We start from the raw sequence: 17905 nt of genomic DNA, 5'->3' as shown, positions 1-17905 counted from the left end.
ATAGTAAATTTTCCAAGTCAATAAATCACACTTTTATTATTTTTTAAAGAAAAAAAAATATGCTCAGGGGTGAATTAAAACGAGATATATATATATATATATATATATATATATATATATATATATATATATATATATATATATATATATATTAGTTGTTTTATCTTATTTTACTGCTTGTTTAGAAGCTGGAAATTAGAAGTTTGCTGAGGCCCCCTAGTGGTTGAGTCTATATTCTGTAAATTCACTCATATTTATTATTATTATTATCCATCCATAGCACTGTAAATATGTGTAATCGTTATGCATTTTAAATATTATGACTTAACATGTCTTCATATGTTTTCGTATTTTTATTTATTTATTTATTTATTTTATATTTGTTTATATGTGTGCACTGGAAGCTTCATTACCAAGTAAAAGTCCTTGTGCGCGGAATCACACTTGGCTACTGAGGTCTTTTATTTTGGCATGCGGTCATTCGCTAGGCGGCGCTGGACAGCAGCAGCAGCAGCGAGTCGTGAGCGGCGCGTGAGTGTGTGTGTGAGTGTTTGAGTGTTTGTTTGTGTGCGTGTGAGAGTGTGTGTGTGTCAGCGAAAGATTTCTGAAGATGCTGGAGAGGTAGCTAGTCTGACGGGATGGCCGGAATCATCAAAAAGCAGATCCTGAAGCACCTGTCCAGGTAAGATGCGCGTGGTGTTTTGATTGATCAGCTCGCCTCAGATGACTGATAAACAACACACACACACACACACACACACGCTCAGTGTAGCAGAACCTGTGCTTGAGCATATTTAGGGTCAGTTAGCAGACAGGCTAATCACTGCTGGAATAACACACTAAAACACAAACACTATGTTTTAGTGTTTTAGCAATATTTATCTCCATTTCTAAAAGTACAAAAACGCTTTTTGCGCCCACAAAGGCTGAGTAAGACGTATAAGACGTAACATACCTCCTGTATCACTTTAAAAACAGTAAATCAACATACAATCATCTAAAATAAGAGCGAAAATTGCTGTGACAGAGCTAAACTCATAATTAGCATCATAGTTCATATACAAGATCTTTGACCAGAAATAAAAAGCAGTCTTCAACAGAGCTGTGTTTGTGCTTATTTACTCACTGGGTAGTTATGCGCTGCTAAATGAAATGTTGTAGGTTTGAATCCCGCAAGGCTGATCAATGAAATGATTAAATTGATTAAAACACATCCTGCTATTGTATCAATCAAGCACTCCTACTAATCTTATTCTGGTCATTTCTCTGGTTTTAGGGGTAGTTGGTGGTATATTTGTTTGACAGAAGTGGTAAGATCCAGAAATATGTCATATTTGGGTCAGTGTTATTTTAGTATCTTAGATTTAATGATAATTATATTTATTAAAAGATTTTTATTAATATTTTGAATAGGTTTGTATTTTTTTATATTGCGCTTCTCATTTTATTTATCAAATTTGAGTAAATGTATTTAGTAAATTTCTCGTAATGTATTAATTTATAGTGATTTGTTTGTTTATTTAAAAATTTTAATGTATATATATATATATATATATATATATATATATATATATATTATTATTATTATTATTATTATTATTATTTTTTTTTTTCAGTTTTGGTTTAGTTATGCAAGTTAAACTAAATAAAAATTAAGACATTTAAGTTATTTCTTAAAGTAACATTTTTTAATGGTTTTAGTTTTAACAATAGTAACCCTCATTTGGGGGAAGGTTACCTGGATAATATGTGTTGTAAGATACAGTAAAGACATGAGGTGAGTCTTGGCTGATTCAGGTTTAGAGGAAAGGTTGTCCTGAATCAGATTTGCTCCAGGCTGATTGATTCGGTGACCACATATTACGGTAATTCCTCATATTGGCCATAAAAAATGTAAAGCGTGGTTCAAGCCATTGTCTCCTTTTATACTTGTCTTTTTTTAAACTTGGTTGTCTATGGGCTGTGGCTCATGCTTCAACACCCATGATGCACCGATCCGATTGTCTGCAAGTACAGATACAAAAAGTATGGAAGTGCAATCTTTGGTTTCACAAAAACACTTGAGCTGTCAAAACACTTACATATATTGACATTGTGATCATACAAAGCTGGTTAAACATCCACAAACTTGTCCTTTGAGTCACTTAAGCTCAGGTTACTCCAGTGGTTTTCTCCCTGTAATAAATTAACTTTGTCACTTTGAATACAAATCTGTTATAATACAGAGATATAAAAATAACACAGTAGAGAAAGATTCTTCAGAAGTCCAGTGTTTTGTCTCTGATTACCCAGCAGGCTCTCTGTGGGTGTAAAACACATGCTAGTTCCTGCTGTTCTGAGTCACGGCTGAAGCTCTGCCAGCTCTCCCTCATTCAGATCAGCCTCTGCTCCGTTCACTGTGTCAGATAGCAGTCATATTGTCATGCTTAACACACACACACACACACACTCCTGGACCTTCTTACTTTACTGTTTCACCTGATTTTGTTTATGCTGCTGCTTTTATTTATTTGTTTGTTCATTTAGTTCTAATTAGGCCTGACTAGAGACCACAATATCATGTCAGAATAGCTTTAGCATTGTGTTGGTGAGTTTTGACCAGGCAAGCAGCACTTTATTTTTTTCACTTATAGTCAGTGTGTGAGTGGCACTGAACAGCCAAGACTGCTGAAGTAGATTAAGCTGCTTCTTCATCTGTTAAGTGATACGGATATCCAGGACAATCCTGCTGGAGTAACTTGGGGTTAAGTGCTTTAGTCATATGATAGCTCGTGGCTCGCTCCATCTGGGGATTGAACTAGCAACCTTCTGCTTCTCAGGCTGTAGAGACACCGTGCGCTCAAAAGTGAAGTTTTGTGGCCTTTAATCCATGTCGGTCAGCATTGCAGTTCCACACATTCAAGTATACTTACTCCTCCCCAAAAAAACAGAATAGAAATATTAATGACTCATCTTGCACTGAAATGAGATCTCCCTATAGAGAACATCCTTCCCCGAGTACCACCTGCAACTGACTGGAAAACGGTGGTTTGTGATTGTGTCATAAACTAATGGCTATTAAAAAAGACAAGCCCTTTAATGTGTCCGGCCTAGTAGGAAATGAAAGAAGGAAAAATGTAGACGATTTCCTGAGGTTTTTAACTGTTACACCCCAAGGCTTTGATGCTGCAGTCTTGCAGAAACGGTCCTTTTATAAGAATGGGGTGTTTTGTCAAGTTTTCGTTTTCTCGGAGGGAAGCTTTTAGTGAAAGGAATATTTCTAAGCTGGGCTTGCGTGTCTAGCTGTGGTCTCTTCACAGAACGATGAACTCGCATTACTGAGAGAGTCTCGTCTATGCTTTAGTTTAGTTTTCAATTTGTGAGTACTGTAAGAAATGTTATGAAACGGTTTTAATAGCTTTTATGATTTAATGGCAAATTCTTTGAACTATTTCAAACTGTTTCATAGAATCTCGTCAAAACTCAGATTTATGTATTGATTGATTATTGTTTGTCATCAAACTTTTCATATTTTTTGTCATATTAAAAAAAAAAAAATTAATACATCAGTTCTTTTATTCAGCAAGAGTGTGTTAAATTGATAAACTGACTAGGCATTTATAATGAAACAAGATTTCTATTTTAGATAAGTAGTTTTTTTTTACTTTCTACTCATCATAGAAGTCCCAAACCCCAGACCCCCCCCCCCCCCCCCCCCCGAAAAAATTTGCAGCAGTACAACTGTTTTAAACGAAGATAATAATCATAAATGTTTCTTCAGCAGCAAATCAGCATATTATAATGATTTCTGAAGGATCGTGTGACACTAAAAACTGTAATGATGCTGAAAATTCAGCTTTACATCAGAGGAATAAATTACAGTTTACAATATGAGTTATTTTAACAGTTATAGGAAACTTTTTTTTATAACATTTCACAGTATTACTGTTTTTACTGTATTTTTGATTGAGTAAATTCAACCTTGTTGAGAGTAAGAAACATCTTTTGTGTGTTGGTGAATCTACTATAGATGTTTTTGTATTGTTTTTTTAGCACATATGAGTGAAGATGAGGACATTTGTTTTTAGGGATGCACGATATTGGGTTTTGCCGATATTATTCTACTCATTTTGGCCGATGCCGATATCAATATATTTCCTTTTGTTAGGAAACAACACCAAGTCTCTCCTGTGCAGAAATTATAAGCAAAATATTTTTCATTTTGGTTATTTTTAACAACTTATTTGTTTGAATTAAAGTTATTTTATAATGGCAGTACATTAAAGATTTGAAAATAACTATAAATAACCTATATTCAGTCGCTGCAATTTTTTCAGAAAGATGCAGTGGTAACATTAACATTTTATTTTAAGATTTAACATTTGTAAATGGTCTAAAGCAAGAGTTTTTAGAGCTCATTTGTTTAAAAAATATAACATATTACACATTAATGGATAAATCAGTATATATAAAATTATTTAATTTAAGTGACCTGTTTGTTGTGTAGTTTTTTTGTTTTTTTTTCATGTAGGCCAGGGGTAGGCAACGTCGGACCTGGAGTGCCGATGTCCTGCAGAGTTTAGCTCCAACCCTGAAAAAAACTTGGGGGCTTTGGGGGGGCGCGAGTGAAATTAGACAAACTTGGGGGGGCGCATGTCCTAAAGGGTTGAAAACCTCTGCTCTATCATATACCAAACATTCTGTACATGCTTTCACAGATTAAATACAGCATCCAAAACAGTGAATCTAATCATCAGTCAGGCAAAGCTTTCATTCTAATCGCTTGCACATCCTGAGCACATGTGAGTTCATTTATTCCTCTTATCGGCAAGACATATCGGCATAATTATTCACATCGGGTCGATGCCGATATTTACATTTAAAGCAATTATCGGCCATTTCCAATAATAGTCCGATAATATCGTGCATTCCTACTTTGTGTTCATCTAGTGAAAGTTAGTATGTAGAACATGCCTTTTGTTATTAATGATTTTAATTGCATTTTAGTTGCATTGGGTTTCCTGAAAAATATATTTATTTATAGGGATATTTCATTTAAAAAAAAAAAAGGAACTCAATTATTTACTCACCCATGTTTAATAATTTACTCACCCTCAAGTCATTCTAAAACTACGACTTACTTTCTTCTGTGAAACACAAAGCAGTAGTATAAACCAAAAATAAACATTCTTTTAAGTTATTTCAGATCTAATACATAAAAATGATTAGCATATACATGTTTATGTGCATATGGATGTATATAAACATATGTATATGATGAAAGAATCATTTTATTTTGCTATATCACCCAGCCCTACTTTGAAGCATCTAACCCTCTCAGAAGAATAGAGAAAGGCAAAGAGTGAGATAAACGCACACCTGGCTGCTTCACTCTCAGGAGACAGAAAGAGATGCTGAGTTTCCAGACGCCAGTCTGTTGTTTGTCCCATAGTCCTCTTTGTTCTCACAGCTCTGTCAACCAAGTCACTCGGAGAAGAAAAGCCTTTCATCATCTTCTACAACCTCTTCCACTATTTCATTTAATATCATGTTATTTTAGTATCATTGACATTTTTATTAAAGGGTTCATCGGATGCAACATTCACTTTTGAAGTATAAATGTGTGTTGGAAGTGTCTGTACATCCATTCTATAATGATACAAATCCATCCTGTGGTTTTTTCAAAAATCCCTATTATAAAATCCCCTTTCTCAAATCAGACTGTTCTGAGATTCCTGTCAGAATGAGGTAGTTCTGTACAGACCGCTCCCACGAGAGTTGATTGACAAGACCGTCTTACCTTAGACCCGCCCTGAGTGAGCTGAGACCTGTCCCACTCCGGTGCAGGGGAAGGCAAGATGTCTCAGATTAAGCGATTGAAGTGTTGTTGAATGCAATAATGAATGTAGCTGTCATCAGTTACTCCGGACATCTGAGCCGCTGAAGACGCAGAAGGGCAGAATTGACATAGTAAATTGCACTGTCAAGGTCTATAAAAGTATGAAAAGCATCATCAGAATAAGTGCGTACGCTATTCTCTGTCATCAGTAACTCTTGAATACATATTGTACGTTTATTTATGCTGATTTGAACGGAAACAGTGTATCCATGCGTTACTGATGACAGAGAATAGCTGACACAGAGAGACTGAAAGGAGACGAATTGTCGAATAAATGTCGTTATTTTTATTTTCTTTGCATACAAAAAGTATTCTCATCACTTCATAAAATTCAGATTGAACCACTGATGGCAGATGGACTATTCTGACAATGCTTTTCTGGACCTTTTCTGACCAGTTTACTATGCAGTCAATGGGACAGTCACAAGCCACCCGGTTTTCATCCAAAATATCTTAAATTGTGTTCCGAGGACAAACGAAGCTTCGGGTTTGGAACGACATGGGGGTAAGTGATTAATGACAAAATTTGCATTTTGAGGTGGAGTAACCCTTTAAAGCATAACAGAGTATTACAGTCATGTAGTGCAGCATATAAAGTTAATTGCAGCCTATTGAAACGTGACTAAAGTGTTGTGGAAATACTGCATGAGTGTCTTCTCTCTCATTGGTCTTCTGAAGGCTGGGCTAATCTTTGAAGTCTTTGAAGCGGCCACTCTGAGCTCTGTATTTGTGAACGTGCTGGTTTTATCCTATGAAGTGTAAAGGCAGGCGGAGTGCAGCGCTGTACAGTGAATTTTAGATGTGCTCTGTGTGCTTGTGTCTGTGATCCTTGCAGGTTTTGAGGGCAGGGGTTCGAAACACTCCCGTGGGCTTAAAGCAGTCTTACTGCAAGAATGGTGTAAGCTTATTACCCGCTGTTAGTCAATGACTGTTTTTGTGATGGAGGTTTCAGCTCAGACCTTATTACCTAAAAATATAGTAGCGTCAAAAATGACCGAGAAGGGAATGAGAAAGATGAGCAAGAGAGTTTGAAGAATATGATTATTATGTGTTCCCATGACCTAAAAGCTTATAGCTTATTGGTCGTGGAGTTTTGTCCTCGATTACAAAAAAAAAGAAAGAAGTACATTATAGGTCATACAGTTTTTTTTTTTTCAACTGCCTATACACATTTTCAAAACTTTTTTTTTTTTCTAAACTTTACACACAAATCCATGAATTGCACACACAAAATGCAAAATTCCTCACATTTCTTGCAAAATGAAGCACTGCATTCAAAATATCTCAAACATAGTTACATAATATTTATGGCACTCAGACAGGTATGTTCAATGCAGTTGTTTTGACAGAAGAAAATGAGATGCATAGTTCCAACTTTATTCGTTCTTCATATGTTCCTCTTTAAAATATAAAAGTATATAAAATAAATATATAATATAAAATAAAGTATAATATTTTTGCCAAATTGACAAACATTTGGTTTTTGACCACTGAAAATATGTACATTTTAACAATTTTCTCCTGGATCAATATAAAAATTCCATGATCTCTGGAACCGAGTCTTAAATGAAGATGCCAAAAGGAAAGTTTGTTAAGACCCAGTATCTAAAAGGGCATTAAGATATCTTTTATACTTCTTGAGTTACAGGCATGCAAACTTTGGAGAAGAAACTGGAAAAGCGCTCTTTCCCCATTTTTGAATGGGGACCACCGGCACATAATGCAACAAAGATTGCTAAAGTGAACCGATTTTACTAACAGGCCTACCAATCTCTGTGTAAAAATAACATTGTCATGCTGCCATTTTTACCCCCTTTTAATTTATTTCTGAATCTCAGGTGAAAATTGCCATTTTGACCCCCCTCTACAAAATAGTGGATTACTCATTCAATATTCATCCATGACATTTCATATATTTTGGCTTTCATTACTATACTATACTATACATGAGTTGACACGGAATGAGCCTTAAGTAGTTTAGCATAATCTTTTACTTATTCTATTTGATTTTAGGTTTGATGGTTACACCACGTGACATTTTTTGGGTCATTGAATTCCAACTGGTGTAAAAAAAATTCAAAACCATATGAAATTGACATAAATAAGAAGAGTACATTTCTGAAAACTTGGTACATTTTTTTCACTAGTTCTTTAGTTTTGTCCCCCTTTTCTTAAAACGTATAACTTCTAAACTATCTAACCAATCAGTGGTTGTTTCATCTCGTGTAGGTTCACTAAGAACCTCTCCCCGGATAAGATCAACGTGAGCACGCTGAAGGGAGAGGGGCAGCTGTCCAACCTGGAGCTGGATGAGGAGGTCCTGCAGAACATGCTGGATCTGCCCACGTGGCTGGCCGTCACCCGCGTCTACTGCAACAAGGCTGCTATACGGGTAGGATGGAGAGAGCCTGGAGCAATTATTATTAATATGCTAAAGAGCATGAGGAGTTCATAGTAAATTATCACAAAGATATTCAAACAAATTCATTGGCATTTACATGTGTGTGTTTTTTCTCTCTGTCAGATACAATGGACAAAGCTGAAGACCAGTCCCATATGTTTGGTAAGAATCACCCAGTCAATGTGTTTCCCCTCTTACATCATGTTTCTTCTTTCTGTAACAGTCTGTCATCCCCCTGTTTACCACATGATTTCATATCCTTTTTCACTTCTGCAAAAGTACCTGTATTAGTAGTGTGTTTTTCACTCAAATGCTGCAGCGTCTGATAAAGTGGATCCAATAGAGTCCAACATGTAGCCTGGTCTACAGCTCATTTCTCCATAGTTTTAGATTTGTTGCGGGCATCAGGGATTACGCCTGGCATTGAAACTGCTTTTGAATGCACGATCGTGTTTTAGTTTCACTTTCGAGATTCGTGATCGCATGTACTGTTTATACTATGGAGCGGCAGTACTTACCACACATTTTACAAGATCAGATGTTTGTCAGTGATCCTGAGGATCTGCAAACCATTTGTCATCGTCCCGCCAAAACAGTCACTGATATTTAATGCTGTTGAATGTTTTGTTTACACTTTATCAGAACTACCTCTTATCTACTGAATAGCAAGATGTTAAAACTTGTGTTTAAAGAAAACTTATCAAAAAGGGTCACATAATTTTATGTTATGTTATGTTAAGTTACATATTCACTTTTTACTATGGCAGGGCCTGCCATCTTGTCTTTTTGGCTTGTTGTTTCTGATTGCACTTTAACCCCAAGGGGGAAATCCAGATTAAATCCCAGAAGGGAAAATCAAAACAAAATGAAGTTAAAACTTGTTTTGAACAATTTCTTCGGTAGATTGATTTTAAGTAGGGGGGAAAAAATCGATTTAAATTGTAAATGTTTCTTAAGCCATATCGCCCAGCCCTAACTCTGGAGATTGCTGGGAGATTCATATTTCAGGGCTCGACAGTGCGAGCATTTCACTCGCATTTGCGACTAAAAATAGATGTGTGCGAACTGGAAAATGTATTTAGGAGCACAAGTGCGAATACAAAACAAAATACAAAACAGCCTAACTTATACAGTAGCCTATAACAAACGCATTAATTTATTCTGTTTATTTATGGAAAAATTGCGATGCAGCCTCATATGATTACTTTAGAACTTTAAAAAGGCAACGGTTTAATTTAAATGAGCACAGATGAGAAGAAAAGCGGAGCGAGTTAAAGTGAAGACGCGCTGAATGACGCACATTCGCCACTAGAGGGCGCTGCCGTTACCCCGGTAACCCAGTAAACAAATCAGCTGCGCTACTTTCCTAAAACTGTAAATAATGTTTCACAGTCATTTAGATATTTATATTCGCTTTAGTCTTCACAATAGCATCAAATAATTCTTACTTAAAGACTTAATGAGCTATTTATTTTCAAACATTGTTTCTAAGCTAAAACATGGCCCATCCACTGATCTATAATAGAGAACAGCGGGCCTATCTATATATCAACGACTGATTCGTTATTATTGTTCAGTAACACAAGCTCCATTAGTTAACATGAAAAAAACAATGACTGCATTTATTAATAATGCTATCTTAATTTCAACTTAATAATACATTATAAAATCAAAAGTTGTCTTAATATAATTCAATGGAGCTAACATTAACTAACATAGTTGTATTTTTTATTAATCAACATTAATAAAGAATATTAACTACTGCAACAATTAGCTATTGCACATTTTTAGTTAATGTTAACCTGCTTTAAATAATGTTAACAAATGGGACTTACTTATATTGTTCTTTCGTTCATTTGAACAATCTTTTGCACTCTAATCTTGAAACACTTGTTTACTTTATATTTTTATGTTTTTTTATAAAAAGTCTTTTAGTAAATTATCTTTAATAAAGTTATTTAACCTGTTAGGAGGACAACACTTTTTTTCACTTAGAAATTATATATTGTGATTTAAAAACAAAAACATATACGTGACAAAAGCTTCAATGATTATTGTGAAAATTCAGTTTAACAGTTTAATAGGATTATAATACAAAATTAGCCTATTAAATAGTGTCTGAAGTAAAATTATTTAAGAACCTTGTGTACTTTCTGTATTCTGATAAATTAAATAATTGTGCTTGTAAATGTCTCTTTGTATCCCCTTATTAAGCTAAAACACCTAATTTGAAAAATTTGCATTGCGCCCCTAAATTTTTTTAATGCGCTCCTAAATTTTTTGACTTAGGAGCACATGTGCTCCTTGGGGAAAAGGTAAGCGTCAAGCCCTGATTTCCATATTCCATAGATAATTTATGGCTTGAGCAGTGTAGGTCTTAAAGTTAGTGACTGTGAGCATCAGAAGTTCTGACCTACTGAACTCTGTTTCCTCTCCTTCTGCAGATCCTGGATAAAGTAGAAGTTGAAATGAGGACCTGTGAGGAACCCCGGCCCCCAAACGGCCCCTCTCCGATTGCCATTACTGCAGGCCAAAGGTCAGAATAATCTGCTGTTATCCTTTTTGTAAACCAGATCCACAGTGTTTTTACAAATGCATACAGACAGTGGCGAAACCTCCCTATGATCTCTCCATTATGCACGTTGACATTTAGATTAATTAGTAGTACTTGCAAGTCAAGTCAAGCATCAATACTGTTATTTGTTCAAACACTTAATGCCAAGCACTGGCAGAGTAAAACATATCGCACCATTTGTACTAAAAACAAATGATTCCTCAAATGGTGACCATAAATTAGATCTGTAGGCTGTGAGAGGGAAACACAAGGCATAGCTAGAGAACAGAATATCATTAGAATATTGAATGTCCCCATGGGTCCTTGAAATGAGTTTACATTTGAATGTTTTTTTTTTTTTTTCATTTAAATATTTAGCTTATATTATTTTTTAATTTTTTAAATGTTTAGATTTAATTTATTTTTATTTCAGTTATTATTATTATTATTATTATTAGTTGTTTTTATTTAGCTTTAGTAAGTTTAGTACTTCAAAATGTTTCCAAGGCAAAATTTCTCATTTTAATTTTACAGTAGCAACACTGGATTGAACGTCAGATTCAGTCTGTGTAATGGATGTTTGTGGTCTGTTTGTTGTCTCTGTAGCGAGTATGGCTTTGCTGAGAAGGTCGTGGAGGGAATGTCTGTGATTATCAACTCTATCACCATTAAAGTTCAGGCTCAAGCGTTTCATGCCTCTTTTGAGCTCTGGCAGCTGCAGGGCTGCAGCCTCAATCCCAAATGGCAGAAGAGCGACCTGCGCTACACACGCATTACACATCCGAAGAGAGGAGAGGTACGGTACTGACATACAACAATAAAAGCAGGTTTACGCTTCAGTGTACATGGTGTGGGTCGTCCTGGCACACTGAGCACTCAATTTGAAGCATCTGACACCTGCTGGCAGAAGCACCTGAGGTTATCAACACTTGCCACATTTACTTTGAAGAAGTGCAAAAATGTGGCTTTGTGGCATTACAAGGGATCACCCAGAGGTGAAACCCAGGGTGAAGCACCTTTAACTGTCCGTTTCTTCATTTTAAAGAGCAAGTGAATCATTATGGAGAAAACTAGCAGTGGTTACAGAATCCAAAAGGGGACAAAGAGCAGCACCGTCAGCTGTCAGATCAAAGTGTTTCTACACTTCACTTTTCCTCCTCTTGTTCCTCTTTTGCTTGCTTTTCTTCGTTCACAGAAGCACATGCACATGAAAAGTCCCCGCTTTATTACTTTTCCAGACGGCCATTAGATAATGAAATCAGGCCAATCATGTTGATATATGAAGAGTATATTCAGGTTGCCAGATCTCCTAAACCAGCCTAACCTAAACAATAATGCAGTTAGATGTAAGATGGATGTTGACCTCTCATGCTCTCTCAAGATAGAGCTGTGCCGCAGCCATCAGGGTTACACCGCCCACTGAAGCATGACGTTGGTAGGCGAGATGAAGTCAGTGGAGTGTTTCTGCCGTCAACTCAACGTGCTATCAAACGCACACATTTTTTTTAGTTGTTCAGCTAAGCTGCATGATATAAAAGTATAATAATTAAAAATAAAAATTGTGATTTGGCAAATGTGATACTATTTCAACAGATTTGAAATGAGAAGCATTTATAAACCTTTTACCAGCAAAGGAGAAGCTTCAAGCAGTCACCCCATAATAAAAGTTTAAGAGCTGCAAAACGATTAATTGATTCGAAATAAAAGTACTGTGTATATTTATATATAAATGCATACACATATATGTATATATTTGTATGTATTGTATTTGTATATAAATACTTTATAATTTATATTATATGTAAATATAAATATTTTATATTTAAATGTAATATATTTTTCTTAATATATACGTGTCTATATTTATATATATATTAGTGCTGTCAAAATTAGCACGTTAATGCAGGCGATTAATTCTTTCAGTTAAAATTGTTAAAATTAAACGCCGTTAACACAGGGGCTAGGGTTGGCCACCCCACTCATAACTGCTGTTTCTGTCTGTTTTTTCTTGACAAGAAGTGCATTTATTCAGTCGCAGAACGTCTTTATGATCACATCAATCCAGAGACGTTTCAGACACGCGCTCCAGCTTCACTTCAGCGGCAGGCGCGAGTCAAACGAGCGCGGAAACCGGCGCGTGCTATAGCCTGTATCTTATCAAAGTGTGAAATAAATTACGTGCATGCACTGTCGTGGTCAGTTAAGGCATGAAGTTACCAAAAAGGCGATTAAAGCTGCTGTAAAACTGTGCATGTAATATGTTATATATGAGTTACATTAAGAACATGTCTCTGAAATGGTTTTCAAAACTGTCCTGGAGCAGCCCAGCACGGTCTCCCTCATCTAACACCCGATTCAACTCGTCAGTTCATTAGTAGAGACTGAAGTGGGTCAGAAAAGGTAGAGTTGAGAGAAAATACAATGGGTGTCAGATCCACGTCACGTTCAGCAGTGGCAGCTCTTAAAAGAAAGAAAAGAAAAAATAGGAAATCAGTAACTTTTATATAGCTGTAAGTATTTGTTTGTATTTAGTTTAGAATTTAGTGTTTGATAACTTTATTCAATTTCTGTATATTTCTGCTGAAGGGCACAGGTAGCCTAGCTAAATATAACATTTATTATAATGTGTTCATGTGAAGAGTGTTTTGAGTTCACTTAAATTAGAAGTTATTTTTAAAGTCCAATAAATGTTAAAATTGATAGCTCTTAATTATAATGTAATGTTTAATGGCTATAGTCAATAGTTAAATATTAGGGGGAATTTTTTTTATAGGGAAATCATAAAATAATTGTACTTGTATGCGGGGTATTAAAAGTACAATTAATTTCCCCGGCAATAATTAACGCATAACTGACGCGCTGCGAAGATAAGATTAGGCTATATTTACTCCTAAAAAGTTTTTTTAAAACAGGTCTGTTAGGCAATAGGCTACCTACAATTAATTATAGTCCTATAATTAAAATATTAACACTGCAGTCATCAATAAAATCAATGAAATAAAAAGCTTTTATTTCAAGCACCGACTTTCAAAAACAACCTGTTTAACACCAAAATACGTTTTTCTTTTTTTTCAGTATGTACGGGCCACAAGAGAAATATAAAGGAAATAAATGAAACAGCTACAGTATCTCACAGAAGTGAGTACATCCCTCATATTTTTGTAAATATTTTATTATAACTTTTCATGTGACAACACTGAAGAAATTACACTTTGTTACAATGTAAAATAGTGAGTGTACAGCTTGTATAACAGTGTAAATTTGCTGTCCCCTCAAAATAACTCAACACACAGCAATTAATGTCTAAACCGCTGACCACAAAAGTGAGTACACCCATAAGTGAAAATGTCCAAATTGGGCCCAATTAGCCATTTTCTCTCCCCGGTGTCATGTGACTCGTTAGTGTTACAAGGTCTCAGGTGTGAATGGGGAGCAGGTGTGTTAAATTTGGTGTTATCGCTCTCACTCTCTCATACTGGTCACTGGAAGTTCAACATGGCACCTCATGGCAAAGAACTCTCTTAGGATCTGAAAAAAAGAATTGTTGCTCTACATAAAAATGGCGTAGGCTATAAGAAGATTGCCAAGACCCTGAAACTGAGCTGCAGCACAGTGGCCAAGACCATACAGCGGTTTAACAGGACAGGTTCCACTCAGAACAGGCCTCGCCTCGCCAAAGAAGTTGAGTGCACGTGCTCAGCGTCATATCCAGAGGTTGTGTTTGGGAAATACAGTCAATCATGGTGGTGGGAGTGTCATGGTCTGGGGCTGCATGAGTGCTGCCAGCACTGGGGAACTACAGTTCATTGAGGGAACCATGACTGCCAACATGTACTGTGGCATACTGAAGCAGAGACTGGGCCGCAGGGCAGTATTCCAACATGATAACGACCCCAAACACACCTCCAAGATGACCACTGCTTTGCTAAAGAAGCTGAGGGTAAAGGTGATGGACTGGCCAAGTCTCCAGACCTAAACCCTATTGAGTATCTGTGGTGCATCCTCAAATGGAAGGTGGAGGAGCGCATGGTCTCTAACATCCACCAGCTCCGTGATGTCGTCATGGAGGAGTGGAAGAGGCCTCCGGTAGAAACCTGTGAAGCTCTGGTGAACTCCATGCTCAAGAGGGTTAAAGCAGTGCTGGAAAATAATGGTGGCCACACAAAATATTGACACTTTAGGCCCAATTTGGACATTTTCACTTATGGGTGTACTCACTTTTGTGGCCAGCGGTTTAGACATTAATGTCTGTGTGTTGAGTTATTTTGAGGGGACAGCAAATTTACACTGTTATACAAGCTGTACACTCACTACTTTACATTGTAGCAAAGTGTCATTTCTTCAGTGTTGTCACATGAAAAGTTATAGTAAAATATTTACAAAAATGTGAGGGGTGTACTCATTTCTGTGAGATACTAAAAAGGCTATACCGTTATCAGCATATGTTGAAGTAGATTCGTCTCTCGTTGTCTCTGAGAGAATATGCGGCATCAGATGCCGAAAGCTCCATCATTACTCCGTCATTCCGTTTTTACTTAAATTAATCTGGAACAATTAATCATATTAGTGCTGTCAAATGATTAATCGCATCCAAAATAAAAGTTTTTTTACATAAAATATCTTGCATACTATAGTATCTAATACAGCAGTTTACAGAGTAATTTAATGACAGTAACATTTATGTGCATGACACTGATGGAAAATAAAGATGGAGACACTAAAACACAATTTTCACAAGCTTGCATTTATATGACATGCCAATTTACCAATACGATCTCATAATAATGTTGTCATAAACTTTGTTTAGCGGAAATCAGAAAAAGAAAAAGATCGGGTTGGTTCAGTTAATGTGCTTGACCAGATGATGCCTTTATAGATAACTGGTAATTGTTTAAAAAAACAAAAATCAAAAGGCAGGTCTCAGTTTCATAGCTGAGCCTGTGTTCATGTTTTTCATTGCGTGTTATGTCTCATCCTCATACAGTCTTTGGTGTCCTGCAGGTCCTAACGTTCAAGGAGATCAACTGGCAGAGTCTGCGCATAGAGGCGGATGCCATTGAGAGTGACGAGCAGGATCTGGGCAGCACGCCACTGCGCCTCATTACCAATCAAGGACGTATACGCATCGCTCTCAAACGCAGGGTACGGTTTTGGGGCCAGTTTTACTAAAGAGGGCAAATTAGCGCGAGAGCACAATTCCAAAACAGCGCCGATGGGTGTGTACATTTCTGCGGGTGATTTACTAACAACGCGCAAATTAAAGTCACACCACAGGACAAGTTCTTTTTAAAAAGCATTTTAAATATTAAATAAGATTTATTTTAACTCCTTTTTATTCTTTTTTTATTCTTTTCAGTGCTCTTAAATCAATAATTACATTAATTAAAGGGGTCATATGATGGGATTTCACGTTTTCCTTTCTCTTTGGATTGTTACAAGCTGTTTGTGCATAAATAAGATCTGTGAAGTTGCAAAGACTAGAGTCTCAAGCCCAAAGAGATATTCTTTATAAAAGTTAAGACTCTGCCACGCCCCCCTAAAACGGCTCATTCAAACACGCCCCCAACATGTCTACGTCACGGTGTGGGAATATTTGCATAACACCACCCAAATGAATACGCAATAAAAGAAGGCGTAACTTTTATTCTGGCTGTAGTATTGTTGCTGCCACCGGCGCCATGTCCTGGAGATGCTCTGTTTCGTTGTGGAAGCGAAACTACTTAGTTTGGGCTTCCAAAAGAGGACACAACTAGAAATCAGTGGTTAAGTTGTGTTTACAACACTGTTCCAGAACAGTTCAACACAAATATTAGAGTATGTGCAGAGCATTTTATGGAGGACTGTTTCCTGAACCTGGGAGAGAGTGGCCTACAATGTGAACACTATGAATGGCTGTGAACACTATAAAGTGAGGCAATTCCAATGTCGTAAGGACAGTCTGGTGCTTCTGACTCGCAGCCTGTAAGTACGTTTCGATATTTAAAGAATTTGCTACTGACTATTCTAACGCAAGTTTTGAGCAGTGTAGAGTAGTGCTTGTTTGGCGTTTCTACGATCACAAATGCAGACATGGTAATGTCTACCGCGACGCGTAAAAAGACCGTATGAGTCATTATAATCAATAATTATGTCCTCACTGGATGCAACAAATGTCTCGTTTATAATGACTTTTATTGCTTTAGTCTCGTCGCGCCGGGATACGGCATCACATCATGGCTAGGGGCGTAGCATTTCCGTCACATGCTTGAGGTATTCGGCCAATCACAACGCATTGGATAGCTGGCCAATCAGAGCACACCTCTCTTCTCACAACGATGAGCTTTGTAAAAATCAACGCGTTTCAGAAAGGAGGAGCATAGAGGAGCAACAATAATGTACAGTATGTGGAAAATAATATATATATTTTTTTTTACCTCAAATCGCGTAAACATCGCATTACACCAAATACACAAAATAATGTTATTTTTAGCAACATCATATGACCCCTTTAAACTATTTTCTGATGTTTTTACAGAAAACTTTTACTGTTATAAAGTGTCATGAAAATAAGTATAAAATGTGATGCTATGTTTTTGAAACCGAAAGAATTGAGAGAGAAATTATTATTAAAATTATCAGGGATCCACGCAGAAAGGAGGAGATCCTAAGAGAACAATGCAGAAAGTAAATAGAAGAAAAATGATGCCTTGAAATGAGTAGCTATATAGTTTAACAAAATGTTTTATTCTTAATGAATATAGTTTGAATGTCAATCATATTTAGCTGTGCCGCACATGCAGCGGGTGGGCTAGAAGAGTTTTAGTAATATACCGATTGAAAGAGACTGAATTTTGTTGATGAAAATTTAGTTTTGTTTAAAAAACATGTTGGTATTGTTTATATCAAAATTAAACTTTCTCCTTTGACATGTTCAAAGTTAAATAGAAATACTTTTATAACTACCATGTCTGTCCTTTAGTGTGAAGTAATGTCCTATGGTGTGACACGCATAAAAACACAAACACAGATTTGTTTTTATCTCAAAATATTTTAAAAATACGGTTGAGGATTGCAATAGGGGAGATACAAATAT

The 17905-nt window shown here is 36.3% G+C and overlaps 1 protein-coding gene across 1 annotated transcript in view; it reads left to right on the top strand.

The window, feature by feature from the left end:
• The first annotated feature begins 544 nt into the window (after positions 1-544).
• Positions 545-17905, top strand: part of LOC306860983 (bridge-like lipid transfer protein family member 3A) — a 30704-nt gene continuing 13343 nt past the window's right edge. Inside the window, exons 1-6 of the mRNA XM_079403023.1 lie at positions 545-682; positions 8108-8270; positions 8403-8441; positions 10724-10815; positions 11440-11629; positions 15835-15975. Coding sequence (XP_079259149.1) covers positions 639-682; positions 8108-8270; positions 8403-8441; positions 10724-10815; positions 11440-11629; positions 15835-15975 — 669 coding nt within the window. The 5' untranslated portion in view covers positions 545-638. The remainder of the gene's footprint in view (positions 683-8107; positions 8271-8402; positions 8442-10723; positions 10816-11439; positions 11630-15834; positions 15976-17905) is intronic.

This window comes from Barbus barbus, assembly GCF_936440315.1.
Source record: "Barbus barbus genome assembly, chromosome: 41".
Lineage (NCBI taxonomy): Eukaryota > Metazoa > Chordata > Actinopteri > Cypriniformes > Cyprinidae > Barbus > Barbus barbus.
Note: the sequence above shows the minus strand (reverse complement) of the source record. Positions and strands in the feature narration are given on the sequence as shown.